A 20632-nucleotide genomic window follows, 5' to 3' on the forward strand; every position below is an offset into this window, starting at 1 on the left:
TCCCTGTGTAAATCTCTTTCAGCCTCAGTTATCTTCCAGACTGGTCAGTTCAAAGCATGTTTTCATTTGACAAATGTCTTCTGCCTCAGCCACACAGATTTAGCAACATCCAGATCGATGTTTTTTCTCAGATTAAGAAACTGGGACCAACTGGGATGTTCACTGGTTTGTCTCTGCGTTGCACTGTATGGGGAGACCTGTACAGTCTGAAGGTGAGAGAAGACAATTCAAAATGCTGTGGCTGTTGGAAGATGCTCTTCTAGATGGCAGGTTTTAAATCTCACTTTCTTCAAAGACTTCCTCCGTTGTCTCTCCAGTGGTGACCTCGCCTTCGCTGCTGTCAGACATGCTTGCCCGGGGACGAGCCGGGAGAGCACAGCTTGGCTCTGGCTTGTGATCTGTCCTCTGCTTCACCAGCACCTGCTGGAGCTGCATGCCCCAGGTCTCTCTGGCCTCCAGGTGTTTGCTGCTGAGCTGCTGTTTTTTCCGCTTCTGGGAACATTTTCTGAGGTATTTTATGTTTTCTCCGAGAAAGCAGAGCTTGCAGCCAAGGGGATCCTCCAGCAGGAAGCGGGACCACTGCTTCTGGAGCTCTGCTTTCACCTGGAGGGGAGAAGAAGACAGTCAGTGGGTGGTTATTGTCTTGTGACCACCCTGCAGTCCTCTATCCAAGTGCTAATTGTACAACGAGAAGGACTATGGCAGCGCTGAGCTTCCTGCCTTGTTGGGGTGCACCTTCCACATGGTGAGGTCCTCATAGAGTAGATATAGACTTGTTTGCAAAGTCTATCTTAGAAATGCAGCCTCCACCCTAATTTAGGAGCTTTTCCTAGCCCCTGAGGCTCTGATGCACTCTGATCCCACTGCGTGTGTGGGGGGGGGAGAGCTCAAGCACCTTCCATGTTTACAGCTCGGTGAAGTGAGGAGGAGGAAAAGTGGCTGTGGAGATGAAGCCCACAGTGCTGCACCGGGACAGCTGCTTTGTTTGGTTAAAGATGTTCATTTGGCAGCCTGCCTCTAACCCTCACACTCAGCATCCTGCTGCCTGCCCTGGCCAAGCCGAGCAGGTGGAGAGCAGCCTGCAAGTCTGCCCAGGGGAGCAGGATGGGCCGTGGTTCTAACCAGCTGGCCCACTGCCCGAGAGCAACTTCTGGTGGCTGATGAGAGATGCTAGCAGGCCTGTGCCCTTCACAAACATTAGGCAAGTGCCCCTGTATTGTAGAAAGGTGCCAGATCTCCCTTTTATTTGAGCAGTTCTGAAACTGCTCCAAGTTTCCTTGTTAAATATTAGAAACACGTGGCCGACCTTTTGTGTAAGGCCCATCCTGTTTGCCTCACAACCACAGGCAACGCTACAGGCCTCAGACAAGGTGGCTGGACAGCTGCACAGAGGGAAAGGATCTGGGGGTGTTGGTTGACACTTGCCTGAACATGAGACAGCAGCATGCCCAGGTGGCCAGGAAGCCCTACAGCATCCTGGGTGGCATGAGGAATTGCACAGCCAGCAGCACCAGGCTCTGGTGAGGCTGCACCTCAAATACCATGTTCAGTTTTGGGCCCCTCACGCCAAGAAAGACATCGAGGCCCTGGAGCATGTCCAGAGAAGGGCAACGAGCTGGGGAAGGGTTTGGAACACGGGTCTGATGGGGAGAGAACTGGCTGAGGGAACTGGGACTGCTCAGCCTGGAGAAGAGGAGGCTCAGGGGAGACCTTATTGCTTTCTACAGCTCCCTGACAGGAGGTTGTGGTGAGCTGGGCTCAGCCTCTGCTCACAGATAACTAATGACAGGCTGCGAGTTGGGCCAGGGGAGGTTCAGATTAGAAATGAGGAGAAATTTCTTCTCAGAAAGAGCAGTTGGGCATTGGAAGGGGCTGCCCAGGGAGGTGATGGAGTCACCGTCCCTCGAGGTGTTTAAAGAGGTTGGATGAGGTACTCAGGGACATGGTTTAGTAAGTAATATAGGTGGTAGGGGGACAGTTGGACAAACATGATCACAGAGGTCTTTTCCAACCTTAATGATTCTGTGATTCTATGAAATTGAACCCCCAGGTGTCCCCAGTTGACCCCAGCAGGACACAACTTCCAGACAAATAATCCCCTCACATCAAATTTAGGGATATCCTGAGAATTGTATGCATGAAATTAGTTTTTCAACATGCTAAGAAGACCCCAAATTTGTTTGTTTCATGTGGATTTGAGGGGTAAATTAAGAGAGAGTTTAGCCTGACCAAACATGAGGTCTGGGATTCCAGCTGAATTAAGGAGTGGGGTTTAGGTGGCTGAGCTTAAACCGAACTGGTACTTCAGACACTGCAGGGTATCCAAACCTCCAAAGAGCTAGAGGCACTCAGGCTTCAGTGGACATAGTTTGCCTTTGAATACCAAACCTCTGAGAGGTCTTGCTGTTCTCTTCACACAAAACAATTACACCAGTTCCAAAGAACACAAACATGCTCTGGACTAAGCAGAGATAGTCACTGGTCATCCTTCCTGGTGTCACTAAACGCTTTTCTCACCCCATTGTCTCTTACCTCTCCATTAGCAAAGCAATATAAAACTGCTACAAAAAACCCCTGCAAGAGAAAGACAGCAAAGGGAAAAGTTAGAGAGCACAGGAAATGCCTGAAGGTTTAGTTCAAAGATGACATTAGTGTTAAAGCCTGAGTATAAACATTGCTTCTTACTTTTCAGAAAGGAAACAAGTTCCCTGTATTTACTTGTTATTGAAGTGCCCATTAACTTGTTTTCTTGTAGAACCTTAGCAAATGCAGGGCACGTTTTCTGCAGATGTTGAAGAACAGAAGATGCTGAGGAACGACCCAGTTCCATCTGCCACATTATCCTCATTTTCCAACCACATAATATTTATTTTTTCCAAACCCCTGTTGCTCTGCTGTGACTGCTGCTATTCCTAACCATGGTAAGCAAAAAGCCAAATAAACCCACCTTGGGATCTCACATTATCCCTGTGGTTGGTTGAATTTGCAGATGAGACTACTGAGAGTGATCTCATTTAGAGGCTTTTTAAAAATTAGTGATATATTAAGAGATTAGAGCTAGTTTGGGGCTCAGCTGTACTAAGAGTGTTAAGCCTATTTTGCATGGCCATTTTTCCTTTGAAATGTATTTAAATAAACACCTTTTAAAAAAATTAAATCCTAGGGATAAGACTTGTTTTAGACCAATTCCAAAATTACCCTTTCCCATTTTCCTTCTCTCTGTCTCTGTTTGATCTCAGATCAAACCAGCTTACATGCACACCTCTCAGCCTAACAATCTGGCACAGATACACATATTTAGTACCATTGCTTCAGGAAATGCACTTCTCACATCTAAACACATCTGTGCCACAAGTTCTGATGAAGACAACGAGTCCTGTTGACGATCATTCCCAAGGCAACGTTCAGATCATAAGGAACAAGCTGTCATAACAATATATCATACAGCTAATACAATTACAATTTGGTTGATTCTTAATGTTTGATGCTAATTTTATATCCTTATTTCTTTAATGCTTCCTCATATTACATTTCTTTTTGCAATACAAGGAACTTCATACTTAGAAATGTTAGAAATCTTTCTCACAGGCATCCATTCTTCAAATTAGCCCTATGTGAGGGGAAAAGAAGAATCAGAAATTGAGAAGAAATGTTCATTACCATAATAACCAATAGGAAAATATAAATGCATGCCTAAGCCTCACAATTGTTCCTCAGTTCTAATGACAATAACATGAGAAATGACTCATTAACTGGTTTTTATCCACCAGAAACCAGTATTTTCCCCTGCAAACAGTTTACATGCACCAGTGAGACAAGACTGCTCCACTTTCTGCAGCAAAGCAGCATCATATCTGCAGTAGAACTAGTATTTAGAATTTAATTTTGTGCTCCTTGAAAATGTTTGAGCTAAAGCCTCCAGATGAGATCCCAGGGGGAATTGTTTTTTTTCTCTAACAAAACAGTTTAATTGCTTTTTAAAACTCCTGAGAAGATTTACAGACTAAACAAATGTAATTGTGTACAGTTGATGTGGGTTTTTCTTTTTTTTTTGCTGATCCCTTCACAAATAATTCTGTAACTAAAAAGGAGAATCTGTAATAAACATTATGTAAGATCTTTGGGTATTTCTAAACCCTGCCATGTAGCTGAGGGTGTGCATGTTCCTCTAAAAGGAATGAAGTTTGTGCTATCTAGCAGGGGTGAGTAAGCTATATTCTCCATCAGATTTCTTTGCACAAGCCAGTAAATAAAATTTTCACTTAAAATAACATCTGGTTGCTGCAATGTCTCCAAGTAAGGATGTGTCTAAGTGAGGAACTTCATCACCACGTCAGGCGCCCCTTAGGGTGGTGTCGCTGCATGAACTCCCTGATGGCTGCATGGACAGGCTGGAGGTTGGTGTCCCTGCCTGTGGCAGGGGGGTTGGAGCTCTGTGATCCTTGGGGTCCCTTCCAACCCAGACCAGGCTGGGATTCTATGAATTCCCCCCTCAAGCTGTCCTGGATCATAAGAGCCTCAGTAACAGTGTGAAAGCACTGATGCACACGTACCCCAGAGCTCTACATGCAGTTTTAAAAACAAAGATGACCATAAATTGCTGGAAAAGTGCAATAATACTTTGGTGATTTCATGTCTGAGACTGTAGAAGAGTGGAGATGTGTGTTGGAGTAGTGAATTAGTGAGTAGTGAGGACTCCTTACTATTGCTGGGTACCTCATTAAAGACAGGAGACCTGCAAACTGCTGTCCTGTCTCACCACAAAGGTCAAGGCAGGAAGATAAGGGTAAAGGACAGCTTCACTAAGCAGGTAGTTTAATGGGAGTAGTACCTGGAACAGTCAGTAGTCAGCAAATCTGCTGACACCTGGGATCAGGCAGCAGAGTTCTGTGCCTGCAGAACGCCTGGTGTGTCCAGCTTTTAGCCTTTGGAAATGGGAGAGTAACTAGTTGCAGTGAAACACATGACTTACATGAAATGAGCTCATTGTCAGCTGAATGAAGAGTCTTATATGTCTTGAAAGTCCTTCCACCTGTTCATCAGTGATGAAGGTAAACACAAACTCATGGATGCCCAGCAGTGGAATCAGCACAAGGGTAGATCTTGCCAATCTTAAAAAGAAAATGTTTGATTATAGTATTTTATTTCCAACAGCTTTGGTGCATAATTCAAAAATTCAGCTACGAAGAAATGGTTAAAGAAACATCCCTTTAACAACCATCCTGACTCTGGAATAGTGTTAATAATTTGGTGATTTTTGAAGACAAATTCCCAGCTACAAATTTGGGAGCATGCCACCAGAAAAGTCTGTACAGGAGGGAATCTTGGCTGTGGATTTAAGGTGAAAATCAGGGGGATAAAAAATTTAACAGAAAGGCCTCTATCATCAAACCTGAGGAGCTTTTGTCACACTCAAGGAACAAATATGTCACAGCAGCACAGGCCACAGATTTACACTGAGGATACCTGAGAGCAGAAATCTCTTCCCATTGCAAAGTCCTTGTGAAAAAGGCCCATAATACTCAGCACATGGGTGCTGAGCTGCCTTTCCCTCTCAGGTAAGAAAATTCCCAGATGGCTTCCTGTATCATACTCTGAGTATCCTCAGAGTTGCTCCTCGAGGTGGCAGGTAATTGTAGGATCTGCAAGAGCAAACTGGCAGCCTTCTGATGTTGAGAGTCAAAAAGAAAAGGCTAGGACTTTGCTATTTCCTGCTTACCTGTATTTGTAGTCATGAAAACTCATCTGCTGGGCTTTTAGCTTGGAAATCAGCATCCTGAGAATTTTTAAGAAGATGCCAAAGTTAACCTGGGAAGAAAACACACACAGTTGTTATTTACAATCAGTGCTATGGCCCTCCTTGTGTAACTACTAAAGCAATGTAAGACTGGTATTGAACCCTTGCAAAACCTGTCACTGAATAACCAGAATGCAGTTGGGTTTGTCTTCAAATTAATTCCCAATGCATTCCTGCCTCTTCATGTTCATAATCATGTTCTCACGAGTTCAGTCTCTTAATTATCACTTTGTTTCAGGGAAACACTCTTTTGCATTTGATCAAGAAAAAAAAATGCTCATTTATATGCCATAATTATTTTTTTTCCATTAGAGGAATGTTTTTCCCCATGACCACCAGTACTTCTGTGGCTATTTGGGGGTTTCTAGTGGTCCTCACCATATGGGAGCTGGAAGCACTCTCCTAAGTAACCTGCTCACTGCAAAAATAAGGATAAAAATATAACATCTAAGAAAAAGCCTCCTTCTTTGATATAGATGCACAGATAAATAATGGTGTTTTGAGAGGTTGACACTGAAATCTGTTGTACCTCTGCCACTCCACTTACAGCAAGAAACCTGATTTAAATTTTCTTCTGTCTCATCTTTTCTAATCCAAGGATTGTATTTGGAGAAAGGGTCACAAAAGACAATCACCCCTCTGCATGATATTAGGAACAGATTAAAGATTTCTTACTGCAATGGAAAACAACATTGGTCCTCGGATGATCCACCAAATTCCCATGTGTTCATTTGTTCCCCAGCACCTGAAGAAGAATTTAAAGTATTAATTATGTAATTATATTTTCATAGAAAAATTAGAAATCTTGTGTGGCCTCTATATATTTCCAAAGAAAGCTGATGAAGTTTGACTTTTCCAGGTGGTACTCAGGAGAAATGGAATAAAAGTAGGAAGAGTCTCCCCACCAACTGTAATTGTATATATTCTCAAGATCTTTCCACCAGAATGTTGAGATGTCTCCCTAGATTAGAAACTTCCTAACTGTCTGTCAAACTCAGTCCTTGGATCCACACAACAACTGTACATGCCACTAAGCCTTCATCCTACTCATATTTATCTATCCAGACCTGGAAACTGGAAATGGGTAAACTGTGAACTGTGACCACGGTTCTTGCCCTGCTAAAAAGTACACATACTGTTTCCTTGAAGCTGTCTCTTTTTCTCCTGCCCTAACCTTCTAAGTTGTCCTAAGGTCCTTTTTGCTAATTAGCCTGAAATTCTGTAGCATCTTGGCTTGTCTTTTATGGTCTATAGAACATCTAACTCTGTGAGACTATAACTGACATTTGTTTTCTGGTGTGCTTAACAGCTGGGCTGGTTTACCAAATAATCCTCTAGGAACCATGAATAAAAAAGGGAACAATAGAAATCATACAAAAACCCTGAAGTGTACCTGATGCCATTAACACCACCATTGAAGACCAGAAGACTGCAAAACTGATGCTAACATGCAAGTTACTCTTACTAATGAATTCCCTGAACACTGAACATATTTAATATGGACTTTCAGGGAATATCAGTTTTTGTCGTTAACCTCCATAACAAATGGCAGTGAATACTAATTAAACTGAAAGTGCAGATGGTCTCCAAGGAAAGTACTCTTCTTTTCTTGCTAACTAGATGATCTCCATGAAGATGTTCCCATTTGCTTCAGACTTGACAATCTTGAAGGTCTTTTCCAACCATTATGATCCTATGATTCTACTTATTTAAGTGGATGAACACTGGATGCAATAGCTTTCCTTTCAGGAACAGTGAATATTCATTCTACTTCTTGATTTATGCATTAATAAATCTGAGAATTCCAAGAAGGTACTAAGATTAACCTAGAACATGTAACAAGTAACAGCTTCTGTACAAACTTAATATAATCAAGTGGTCAATAACCATGGCAATTAACTGCCTCAAGGGCTTCCAGCAAACAGCCAGTATTCTAAGGCACATTTTATTTAGTAACCTACCCTGTGTTCTCCAGTTTTGATCTGCTTATTCCCCAAGGGCCCACAAACAGGATAGGGACAACTGAAAAGAAAAGGAGTCCATTACAGTCAAGGTTGCAGAATGAGTCACATGAACCAGGTACGTGGCAGACCTGCATGGTGCAAAGAGATAGGCCTTGCAGTCTTCTACTTAGAACTGCACAAAAATTAACCTGATATTGGCTTTTCTCATTTAGCTCCATTTATCACAACTCTCTGGGCCTGGCCATCCAGCCAGTGTCCTACCCAGCAGAGGCTGCGCCTGTCCAGGCCAGTGGCAGCCATTTTCTGAGGCAGAATGCTGTGAGAAACCGTGTCAAAGGCTTTGCTGAGCCCAATACTCCACTGCCTCTCCCTCACCCACTAAACAGGTCACTTCGACACAGAAGGCGATCAGGTTCGTTTGGCAGGACCTGCCTTTTGTAAACTCACACTGACTGGGCCTGATCACCTGTTTGTCATGCGTGTCCTGTGGGACAGTACTCAAGATGACCCATTCCATGATCTTCCCCAGCACTGAGGTCAGACTGACAGGCCTGGTGTTTCCTGCATCATCCCTCTGGCCCTTCTTGTAAAAGAGTGCAACATCAGCCAGCCTCCAGTCAAGTGGAACTTCCCCAGTCAGCCAGGATTTCTAGTACATGCTGGAAAGGGGTTTGGCAAGCATGTCCACCAGCTCCCTCAAAACCCTCCTATCTCACCCCATAGACTTGTGAATGTCTAAATAGCCAAGCAGGTCTCTAACCATATCCTCCTGGATCATGGGAGTTCTGCTCTCCCTCCATATCTTCCAGACCTGAATCATGCAGCATTTCAGACTGCCTTCCAAATTAATGCACATTTTAGAACTTTAATGTAAATTAGGAAGTTGAACATATAAAAGAAAATTGTTACTGTTTAGACAACTTTGCTATGTATGTGCTCTATCACAGAGGAAGGAGATGAAGTTGCTGAAAGTATCATAAAACCCAGTGATGTCAGAAAATAGAGTCAAGAGTCAAATATACACTGGTTTGGGTTTTGTTTTCTTGTTCTGTCCACTAGACTACTGTTTTCTTATGAACCAATTCACACATTTCCTGTATCTGCAGGACAAGTTGAACTGCAAGGAATGTGTCACTGCTGGTATGCTGACTGACTGACTGACTGATAACCAATGAATTCAAAACACATAAACAAACAGCAATTCAGATTTTTTATATCTTCATTGCAGAGTATCCACCACTGAATCCAAACTATATCACAGAATGAAGAGCTTGGAATTTGTTCTGTACTTACCCCATCCTATCACAATGTATGTCTGGAGCAGTCGTCTTTCAGAGAGGACAACAGTTATCAACAAGGTGTGCAGATAAATTCCTTCTACTAACAGCCAAAAATAATTTGCCCCAACAAAGTAATGCATGAAGAACTGGGCAGTCCTGCAAATGACTATAATCTGCAGAAGTGAGAGACCAGGAGGCAGTGTTAATACATTAAAGCTCCAACAAATCCTGGTTTTCTCTTGTTACATTAGCAACTCCTTTAAAACGGGGACATGGTTGTGATGTAACTGTGGTTGGGTCACGTATCTCACAGGACTCTCCTTGCTGCCTGGGAGAGGCTGGAGGGGAGACCAACAATTCAAAGGCATCTATTCTACTTTGTCAAGAAGTCAACCTCCAGCCCTGGAGCTACACAAGGTTGCCCAGGGCCCCAGCCAACTTGGCCTTGAACACCCCCAGGGATGGGGCACCCACCCCCTCTCTGGGCAGCCTGTTCCAGCCCCTCACCACTCTCTCTGGAAACAACTTCCCCCTAATATCTCCTCTCCCCCTTCCCTCCTCCAGCTTCACTCCATCCCCCTTGTCCTGCCAGTCTCTGCCCTTTAACAAGCTGATTCCCCTCCTGTGTCTCTGTTCCCTTCAGGGACTGGGAGGCTGCAGTGAGGTCCCCCCACAGCCTTCTCTTCTCCAGGCTGACCCAGCCCAGCTCCCTCAGCCTCTCTCTGTAGGGGAGCTGCTCCAGCCCTCTGATCCCCTCCGTGGCTCCTCTGACCCCTCTCCACCAGCCCCACATCCTCCTTGTGTTGGGCCCCAGCTCTGGACACAGGACTCCAGCTGGGGAGGGCAGAGCAGAGGGACAATCCCCTCCCTGTCCCTGCTGCCTCCCCTCTGCTGATGGAGCCCAGGATCCCATCGCCCTTCCCAGCTGCAGGAGCCACTGCTGCTCATGGGGAGCTTCTCACCCACCCTGACACCCAGCTTCATATAAATCAATCTATAGCAATTTATCATATCAGAATTGTTTTACTGATCGCCCCAAACTTTATCAGCAAAATTTCAGCATTGAAAAAGCAACCAACAAACACCTCCAACAGTTCTGCCATGCAGTAAACTTCTAGCAATGAACTAGATGATTACCTCAGGGCTGAGGTACAATATCCATCCACTTTCATCATTTGGTCTTTTGGAGTAAATATTGTTGTACACAGTATCTTTTATAAGAATTGCTGTGGCACGCAAGATAAAAGATGCAAATAAGTTCATGTGGATGTAGTTTCTTGTACAGTGAAGTTTTCTGTGGGAGAACAAATAATGTATGAATCCCCTGCAATATATTTATCTTACAGAAATTACAAAAACACTGTTGTATTCATATTTTTTGCTTTTATAGTGCTTATTTGGAATATACAAGTTATTTGCATTGGGAACTAAGCAATAAATTCCATTGCATATAAAGAGGAATGTGCATACCAGGGTCTGTACCTTTAAATTGCATGTAAATTTGTACTAACCTGAGTAAAGACAGGATAAGGAGAGCTAATACAAGCGAGATGAGGGAAAAGTAATATCCTATAGTATACAACAGCTGTAAGGTGGTAAGCAGTTTATGTTCTTCTTCCTAGGAACAGAGAAGAAAGATGTGTTACACGTGCAGGCAGGTGGGAAGAGCATGAACTTCTGAGTCCAAGTTCTTTGTGTCACAAGGGAAGGAGGTTTCTGATGCCTGCTCCCTGCACTGCTTCATGAAATCACTGCATAAGAGAGACTTGCAGGAAGCCTTGTTTAAATTACTCAGGGTCTCCTTTCTAGAGAAAATGCACAAACACCAGGCATGACCTGATTTATATCTAATTAGTACCATGCATCAGATGGATCCTGGTAGTTTCTTAACTGCAGGGATCAACTCAACCTGTACACACACGTGCAACTCCTATTTGTATGGCTTGGGGACAAAGATCAGTTATGCCTGTACAATTCTGGGAGTCAGTTCTGTCTGCAGTCATTGAAATAGGCTGACTTCTCCCATGAATTCAAAGAAAAAAAACCCAAATTATTAAATTAGACTTGTCTAGAATGTCTTTGAATGATAAGACCTCAAAGGAAGAAAGGGGACTCTCCCAGGTTCTTTCTACTTTGCTTCATTTAACATTTCTTCTTGCTATTTTTTTCCATTTAGCTGCTTGTGTCTGCTCCTCATTTCTTCACACTGCTTTCCTAGCTCAAGAAAAGCTTCTCTGCAGAAGGGAGTGATACAGGATATGGTAGTGATACAGGATATGTGACTTTCATCATCCAGATATGGCCAGCAAAGATTTTCTTGGAATGTATGCATTTCCCTCAGTGATTTTGCTGGGTCTGTGGATTGTTTTACTGCTCAACACCAGGGATCTTAGCACTGTTTCCCTGCCAGCAGTTGTCTCCAAACAGTTTGTGCTAACGATTACTATCTGGATAGCATGGGTGAGATAGGTCTGCTGGTAGAAACTCTTCTGGAGAGGGTGAAAGTGCTCAGGGAGAGAAGTGTGTGTACAGGAGATTGCCATAGCACAGGCATGAGTCACCCTGCTCCATGGAAACACTCAAACTGCCATCAACCTAATAAAAAACATGAGTTATCATCCTGGTTGTGACAATTTTGCAACATCAAAGCACATGAAATCCAGCTGATTCCTCTGATGTGTGTCTATACTGGATTATTCATAGTATCTTGGGGCTTTTCACTAAGTGTAACCAAGAGGTACAAAGCTTTGTGTACTGTTAGTAGGAAAAGCTGGTTAAAGCTTTCAGAGAAATCGCCTGCTCTAACACAAGATGAATTAATGTGTCTCCCACCCCCAAGCTCAGGATCCAGAACGATCAACAAACCATGGAAAACACTCGGTACTTAGGGATATTTATCACGCTTGTATAAATAAACTCTAAGCTTGGAAGTTCATGGAGGCACTATATAAAGAGCTTAGTAAAACCCTAATAACTCGTGGAGATCCTGAACTAATAGAGTTTCATAAAACAACCAATAATGTTACTCAATAAAGTCATAAAAATACTGCTCAGCCAATAATGTACCAAAAAGTGAAAAATAATCAACAGTAACAGTGCTTACCTAAGGCACTGAATGCTGACACCAGCTAAACTTAGTTCTGTGGCAGAAGATGTTAGGAGAAGCTGAAAGGAGATAAGCTGCATGCTGCAACTGCTGCAAGCCATTGCTTAGCTGTGCATCCCTTCACTGCTTGAGCTGCCTCTTGCCCTAAGCCTAACTCAGTGGTGGAAGCGAGCTGGCTCAGTTGCAAACAGCCTTCTTGCAGAGAACATGATGAGCTCCTTTGCAGATGCAGCGCCAGGGTGTAATTCCCAGCTCCACAAACCAGAGCTGATCAGCAATTCCTTTTGTCTTCAGTGCAAAGAGCTAAATTATTGAGAAGATCTAGTTTTCTCTTCATTCAGCTCAAGAAACCCAGAAGCTCTGTTGATAAAGCTCAACACTCAGACCATATGCTATATCAGACTGGGATGGATGGCATTTGCATTATGAATCTTCCAGGCTCATCTTGAAATAACCAGTTAACAGCTCATTAAATGCTGAGGGGCTCAGGAAGCAGCAGGGCATGAAGTTGTCTGAGCTTGGCAGACTAGAGCGATTTTGGGAAGAGGATGGGATGCTTTGAATTGATTTGCTTGTCAAGCTGCAGTCTTCTTCACTTGGATTTGGAGAAATTCAGCACATGTGAACACTGGGCTCTGAAGAGAAAATACGTTGTGGCATCTAAAGTCCCTTCTTAATCAACCTCCTCTGCTTCTCCTAAATAAAATGACAGTTTTCCATTTGGTAATCTAAATGAAATCTGAACATCTTTTGCAGGTATTGAATGGAAATGTTCCTCAAGAAGGGATTAAGAAGATTAAAGTCTTAAAGCCATAACATAAAACATACATACTTACATTATTTTTAAAATTATTTTTCTCAGAACATTCTGAACTGTCACGCCAAATGTCTGAGGAGTTTTCATTCGTTTGCCAAGTCCCTTCCTCCAAGCAGACTCTGTACACATTTCCTACACTTCCTGAAAGTAAACAGAGGTTTAGTATGAAAGGTCAAAATAAAGATGTCATTTTTCATGCACATTTTAAAGATTTCTCCCTTATACCACAGCAACAGACACCACAACACCCCCACTCAAAAAAAGGAATAGAAACCACTTTTCTTTTGTCTTTAACAATATATTTTTCATATTTCCATAGGACAAAGTAGGAATGTAATTTAGCAGAAATTATTTCCCAGAATGTATCTGGTATTTCCAAAAATACAGGTGCTACATGGGAAAGAGAAGCCTCTACCACTTTATTCCCTTTTCCTCACTGAGTTCATAAATTCCATCACATATGGATAGCTCAGACTGGGCAGTTAGAATTGTAGGAGGAAGAATATGGTTTGAATAGTGGATGATTTTTCTCTGAAAGACCTGTAGCTGGTGTTGGAATTATCTGCTTGTGGGCCTGATCAGCAGGTGATGCCAACTGGTGAAGCTTTCTTGGCTTTCACTGCACTTCCTACTTTATACTAAGCAAGAATTTGCCCATAACATCAAAAGAATAGTATGGGGACCTTGGCTAATGATTGTTTGATCTTGTTCTCAGCAGTTGCCTTCCCCTTAGTTCTAACCAGACCCGAGCTTTTTCATTCATTTTTAGTTAGAAGCTGTTTAAGGGTTGCAGCAACAAACAGGCTATTGAGAGAGCTGCTTTGGGAGGACAGTTTGCTGTGATGGAACAGGACCTCTGTGTGGAGACCAGGCACTGAAAAAAAGCTGAAGGCATCTATGGAATATGACCAGGAATCTCATTTCTAGGGTATCCTAATTTTTCAGTGCTCAAGTTTGATGACAACTGCAATAAGTTTACCTCAGGCTTCCAAGCATTTCTGGTCCAAGTCCCTCAGTGTCCCAGAGCAGGCACAGTTATGCCTTGGAAATGGGACCAGCAATGGAAATGGGGACCACAAGCAACTCTAACCCCAGTCTCCCCAAAAATCTCTGGGACAAACAGACAGCTGGGCTGTCTCTAATGACTCTCCTGCTAAGGCTGTGGTGTGGATGAGAATGCCAGATGATTCTGTAACACTGCAGCCCCACTGTGCTCCCCAGTGAGCACGATTAAAAGCTTCATGAGCTGGTGCAATGATTTATCTCTCACTTTTGTAGAAATTTAGACAGAAAAAAACCTCTCCATTACATGGAGGGAAAGAAGGTGCTTACATGCTTATTATGAAGGGTTGGACTTGTTCTAAACAGTCCTCCCAAGTGGAATTAGAAGCACAGCTGAGAAAGCCACAGGTACCTAATAAAGGCTGGATAGCAGGATTCAGAGATGCAGGGCTCTGGGGGTAGGAATGTTCTTTCATTTCTTAAGGATAAAGGGACTGATGTTTGCTTTTAGACACTTTTGCCTCTGCTGATGTTATTTCTTTTCCCTTCCTGAGAGTCTCCCTGCTCCAATCTCTCCAGGGAAACAAGCTTGGGAAGCTTCTTGTTCTACATGCCCAGCCTTGCTGGTGGTGTGGTGTGTGCTGCTGGAGGATACACACCTTGGACTGATGCTTTCTTTGGCTGCTCCTGTTTTCTGAAAAAGGGAGTCATTTCTGGGGTGAGTAGGACCCTAGAAATTGAACCTCATGAGCTGAACCCCAGATCTGTTACTGCAAATAAAGGGCTGGCAGTATGGTTACACAACCTTGGAAATAGTGCTTTAGAGAAGAGGGTGTGGACCTGTGACAGGCACAGTTGGAGAAAAGGGGTAAATAATTCAACTCAATTTTGTGCTTTAATTCAGAAAAGAGGTGAGACAAGAAAGCCCCTCCTGCACGTCAAACAAGTGGGTATTCAGACACAAGAGACCAACACTGGATCTGTCCCTTAGCTGGATTCCCAGCACAAACTCAAAGAGAAGTTACCACTTGCACGTTACCATTTTTCAACCACGGCAAATAGGAAGGACAAGGAACAGAGACATTTCCTGGGCGGGAGTAAGGCCAGCAAACAAACTTATCAAATGTCCCATTACAATGGACCCCTGGGGGAGATAAGCAAACAAAACATTTACAAAGAGTCATTCAGGCAATGGACAATCATGAATCACAGAGTCACAGAGGCTGGAAGGGACCCCCAGAGCTCATCAGGTCCAACCCCCTGCCCAAGCAGCTCCCCAGCTCATATTGCACAGGTCTGTGTCCAGACAGGGCTGGAATATCTCCAGAGAAGGAGACTCCACACCCCCTGGGCAGCCTGTCCCAGGGCTCCCTCACCCTCACTGGGGAAAAGTTATTCCCCATGTTGATGTGGAACTCCCTGTGCTCCAACTTGAGGCCATCGCCCCTTGTCCTGTCCCCACAGACACTGAGCAGAGGCTGCCCATTTCCCCCTGCATCCCATACTTAAGATATTTATAAACATTAATAAGGTCCCCCCTTAGTCTTCTTCTCTCCAGGCTGAACAGTCCCAGCTCACTCAGCCTTTCCTCATAGGGGAGATGCTCCAGGCCCCTCATCATCTTCGTAGCCCTTCCCTGGACTCTCTCCAGGAGATCCCTGTCTTTTTTATACAAGGGAGCTCATTGACAACTGATGTTACCTTCTTGTGGACATGCTAGGTTAGCCCAGCATGGTTTGCTTTTGGCAAACCCACATTGTTTTTTCCCAAACACCTGCTTCATTTGGTTAGTAACAGTTTCTAGGAGCCTGTGTCTGCTCTGTGCATCTGCTCATGCAGGTGGTTGTTCTTGATACCTTTGGATAATTTCAGTCCTAGATGAGCCTTAGTTTTTGGCTGCATCTCTGCAAGCACTAGCGTGGCGGTACTTGATGTGTATTTGGATGCCTTTACATAGCTGGTATTGAGCACACTCAAAATCTCAGGAAGACTGAGAGGGAATTTCCTGCCCCATGGATACTATGAAACCTGTACCAAGGTCTTGATAAGATGGAAGGCAGAAATGAGAACGGGGTCTTGCTGTGTTTCCTCAGCAGTTACAGCTTCACTGTGTAAGCTGAAGCACTTATCTCATGCTGTTCCAGCTGCCAGGAGCTGCAGCTGCATCTGGAGCAGGTCAGTGATGAAAACATGAGGATTCATTCCTCTAGCATGCTGTCACTCTCAAGTAAAACTGCTCATTTTCACCAAGTTGGAATTCAGTTAAAAGTGGTAGCTCAGCACCAGCTGCTCAGTATCCACTTCTGTGTATGAGCTGGTTCTACATGTAGGAACCTGATATATTTCAGAACAGAGAGACCTATTAAAGTCACAACTGAATGTTTACACATCTCATTACAGCTGATTGGTCTACATTTGGAACTCACTAACAGACACTTCTGCAAAGCAAGTACAAGAGTATTTGCATATTCATCAATGTTCCATCACTTGTTTGTGCTATTTGTTTCCTTACCAGTACCCACAGTGGATTCCTGCAGCATCTTCAAGCATTCTTGCCTATATTTGTTCCACCCAGTAGTGGTTTTTTCCAGCACAGATCCTTTGGCCTGTGAGTGAAAATACTGAACATGAGGAAGATCGGTTAGAACCTCATGGTCTGTTAGTGACAAGTGTCTTTTATGCCAGTTAGTCCCCTCAAACATCTTGGCAAGGCAGACAAGTGTCAAGGAATACTGTCACTGCAAGTCACCAAAAACAATAAATTGCAAATATTACCAATTGTAATGACCACATTTTGGAGAGCAGACTAAATGTAAGCTTTCTAAAAAGGAACATCCTTTTTACCAAAAGATGTTTTGCAGCTCTTCAGGGAAAATCGATTTCCTTTTGTCTGGACTAGACTCTCTTTGGAAGCTGACTTCCACACATGTGGCTGTCCAGAGCTTGTCTGCACTTTGGGATGTGCCAAGATAAATAACCAGGACAAAGTATGGCTGTGAACTTCACCTGTATCTTTTAATTTGAAGCTATACTTGTTGGAAAAATAAAGAATGTCCTTTTATGAGGACGTAACCAGGTGGATAGATGATGGTAGAGGAGTGGATCCTAAAGCTGGAGCATTAGGTGGTTCCATGTGAACATAAGGAAAAACCTTTTCACTGTGGCAGAGCACTGGGACAGGCTGCCCAGAGAGGTTGTGGAGTTTCCTTCTCTGGAGACATTCAAAACCCACCTGGAGGTGTTCGAGTCCAACCTACTCTAGGTGATCCTGCTCTGCCAGGGAGATTGGTCTAGATGATCTTTTGAGGTCTCTTCCAACCCCTGACGTTCTGTGATTCCATGAAAGCCTTATTTATTTATTTTCCAAACAAGAACAGTGTAACATTAGCTACCTGTTATATGAGACCACTTTTTCATGCGTTTTCTTATTCGTTGTGTAAAGTGTTCCCTGCCCAATACGATGCTGTTAGTATCTCAGCTCGTTTCCAGACACCCTACTTTAAATTCCAGGCAGTAGGAAGACTATAATTATTCTTCCTCTGATGGACTTGCAAGATAAGGAGAGAATATTTACAGCAGCCTTGAGAAAGGAATGCATGTTTCCAAAATAAAAAGCATCTTGACATTTCCCTCGGGTAGGCCTCAAAGCGCTGGGAGCCAGGGAAGATTCTTCAGGCCCTCCTGGGTCACTGATCCTCATTTGAAGAGGCAAAGACATGGAGATGACGCATTTGTAAAAAGATAAGACTTCAGTTTCTAATAAACAAATGCATTAAACAGCCAAGAAAATAAAAGGAAGGCCTCACAGTGGCTACCTGGCTGCTTGTTTGGTTCCATTCCTGGCCATCCAGGCCTGAAGAAGCTTACTCAAGGAGTAGTTTAGGCATAGATGGCAGTTTCACATCACTTCCTTATGTAATTGTCCATTTCTGCACAGCTGCAGGCACAGATAGCCAATACCTGGTCACTGCTGATGTAAATATCTGTGAGATGCTTGGTTATCTACCTGTAAGACTTTCTGATAAGAACATAAATCAAGTCTATATCAAACCAGAGCTGCACCTGACAAAAAAAATTAAGACCTGTCAGCTGACCTCAAAAGTTAATTTAAATTCTATAAAAATATATAAATATGTAAAATAATTTCAATTGTTAATCAAAATGTGTAGATGACTGGAAATTAACAGGGGAACAGGTGATGGGCAATGAATAAGCGCCATTTAGATCACAGAGGAATGGGAATGGCTCTGCAGGGGATGCACTGTTAAACTCCAAGACAGACGCTCAAGAAGTCTGAGTTTTTGCCCTATGCTGGAGATTTCTTCACTTCAGGCTACTTGAAGCTTTGCTAGTTGCAAATGAACTTCCTCAGCCTCCAAACCAGGCACCCTGCTTACAACAAAGTTCTCCCATACCAAAATTCAATCAAAGTTTCCTGGAAAGGTCTTCCATGTCATTTGTTTTACTCAGAGTCCATAAAATGCTCCAAGGTGGCACCACTGTTAAAAAATATGTTGGATGCAGCAGAAAAAATTACCTGAAGCTCTATATATTTTATAATAATAAAACTCCAAGGTTGTAAACAGCCAGGATTCAATTTTTAATTTTTTACATAATTGGCCACAGTGTAATCAAGATTTCACCCTTTGTCATATACTAAGTGAATAGTGAAATGAAATGTTTCTGTTTATTCAGGCTATGCTATTATACATAGAAAAAAATCCCTTCTATTTAGGTACAAACTAAAAATAAGAACTTAAATATTTATTCATTCTTTCAGCCATGATCCTGGTTTATTCTGATTGGTATTTTTTCATATTTTCATATTTTGTTTGCTTCAAAATATGGATATAGTGATTTATGATTGTTATTTCTTTGTATTTTATTAAATAAGAAAGAAAAACTTAAAGAAATAGCACACATTTCTTTAAAAAAGTTAGAGGAATCACTATGACAAATTAATTCACTTTGTGACTTACATTCTTGTAAAATTTTGACCTCACAGAAGTAATTGGAAGATTTTCTGTTAACTTTGAGGGGAACCTGTGGCTAGGTAAAGGTGTCCTACAGATTTAAGGTGTCTCACAAACCCGAGTGTTGCTTTGGCTATATATTCATTTATGTGAGAGAAGCTCCAGATTCCAATGACACAAAAGCATTAGGAACATTTTCTATTTTAAAAGTCTCCCCCCCCCAAACAAAACCCAACAAACCAACCGAATATATGTAATATATGTCTCTTGGTAAGATTTTCTTAGTAAAAAAGCTAGGAACACAATTATGGTCTGTAGAGATCATACTCAGGCAAAGCTACTTCCTTAGTTACCCAGCTAAATTAGATAGAAATACCTTATTATTTTCAGTTTAAAGTAAACCTGCAAATTACTCTTATTCTCATGTACACTTATGTCATAGAAATGTACCCTAAATCTGTGTGCAAATTTTATTCAGATTCATTGAAATTTACTACATTTTGATAATTTAAAAAAAAATCAAAATCAAGATTGATAGTAATAAATCATAGAATCATAGATTGCTTTGGGTCAGAAGGGACCTTAAAACTATCCAGTGCCAACCCCCTGCCATAGGCAGGGACAGCCCCCACCAGCTTAGGGTACCCAAAGCCCCATCCAACCAGGCTAGGGATCCAGGGCAGCCCCAGCTTCTGTGCCAGGGCCTCCCCACCCTCCCTGGGAAGGATTTCTGCCTTATGTCCAACCTAAATCTCCTGCTCCTTCAGCTTAAGGCTATTACCCCTTGTGCTATCATCACACGCCCTTTCAAACAGTCCCTCTTCAGCTTCCTCTTAGGCAAATAATTACTATTAATACTCAGGTGAAAATTACACTCAGATGTTCTGTCATTACACACCTAAACGTTTTCCAGATCACAAGACAATACAGAGAAAGCAGTAAGCTTTCAGATTTTTAAATAGATCTAGGAAAAAAGAGAAGTGAATAGTTCAGTAGAGCTCTGTAAGAAATAAAAGTAGAAGCTGGATATAGACCTCTGAGCCTCCTGGAACAAGCTGGGGTGCAGGATGAACCCCACTAACAGCAGATCACACAACTGTGAGACTCAATGCTCACCTCTCATACAAGTCAAAGGTTATAAATATAGTGCTATAGATTGGAACCAGTTTTAAGACAGGGGACAAATAGAAAGTAAACATGATTATAATAGTATTGATATCTGGTAGGAAATGGAAAAATAAGTACCATTCACCACTGATGAATACTGGTATGAAAAGAGACTGTATACATGAATGTAAACACAATTCATTAGCTGTATGAATAAGCATTAATAGAAGAAATTTGTAATAAATGACCTAGTCAGAGTGAGTTCTAGTACAAAACCAGCACAGCCCCTCAGGCAGCACCGCTCATGACTAATTTCTAATAAAGATTAATTATGTCAGAAGCAAACGCGCTGCTCACAGAGGTTAAACTGTTCTGTGATAGGAATCCAGCTTCATTCTATTATTAATTATTGAATTAGCTTACCTGTTTCACTAGAAACAATATCATGACAGAGCTGACAGGTGTGGGAGATATTCTGGACCAGAGTCCCATGCTGGAACAGAGACCAAAAAGTGTCACCATACCCGTTCTAATACACTTGCCCCCAAGATGCAGCTATTTCATTCTCCTGTCGATCAGCCACATC

General features: G+C 42.6%; 1 protein-coding gene across 1 annotated transcript; it reads right to left on the reverse strand.

The window, feature by feature from the left end:
• Positions 1-273: 273 nt before the first annotated feature.
• On the reverse strand, positions 274-20568 carry GLP2R (glucagon like peptide 2 receptor; the record flags this gene model as incomplete). Its single annotated transcript, XM_084273711.1, has 13 exons — positions 274-603; positions 2533-2574; positions 4973-5111; positions 5720-5808; positions 6473-6542; positions 7759-7819; positions 9055-9214; positions 10179-10335; positions 10553-10659; positions 12984-13105; positions 15006-15110; positions 16479-16572; positions 20470-20568. The coding sequence occupies 13 exons, from the start codon at positions 20566-20568 to the stop codon at positions 274-276; spliced, it is 1575 nt and encodes a 524-aa protein (XP_084129837.1).
• Positions 20569-20632: the final 64 nt, after the last annotated feature.

The sequence above is a fragment of the Gallinula chloropus genome, assembly GCF_964237585.1.
Source record: "Gallinula chloropus genome assembly, chromosome: 20".
NCBI classification, from domain to species: domain Eukaryota; kingdom Metazoa; phylum Chordata; class Aves; order Gruiformes; family Rallidae; genus Gallinula; species Gallinula chloropus.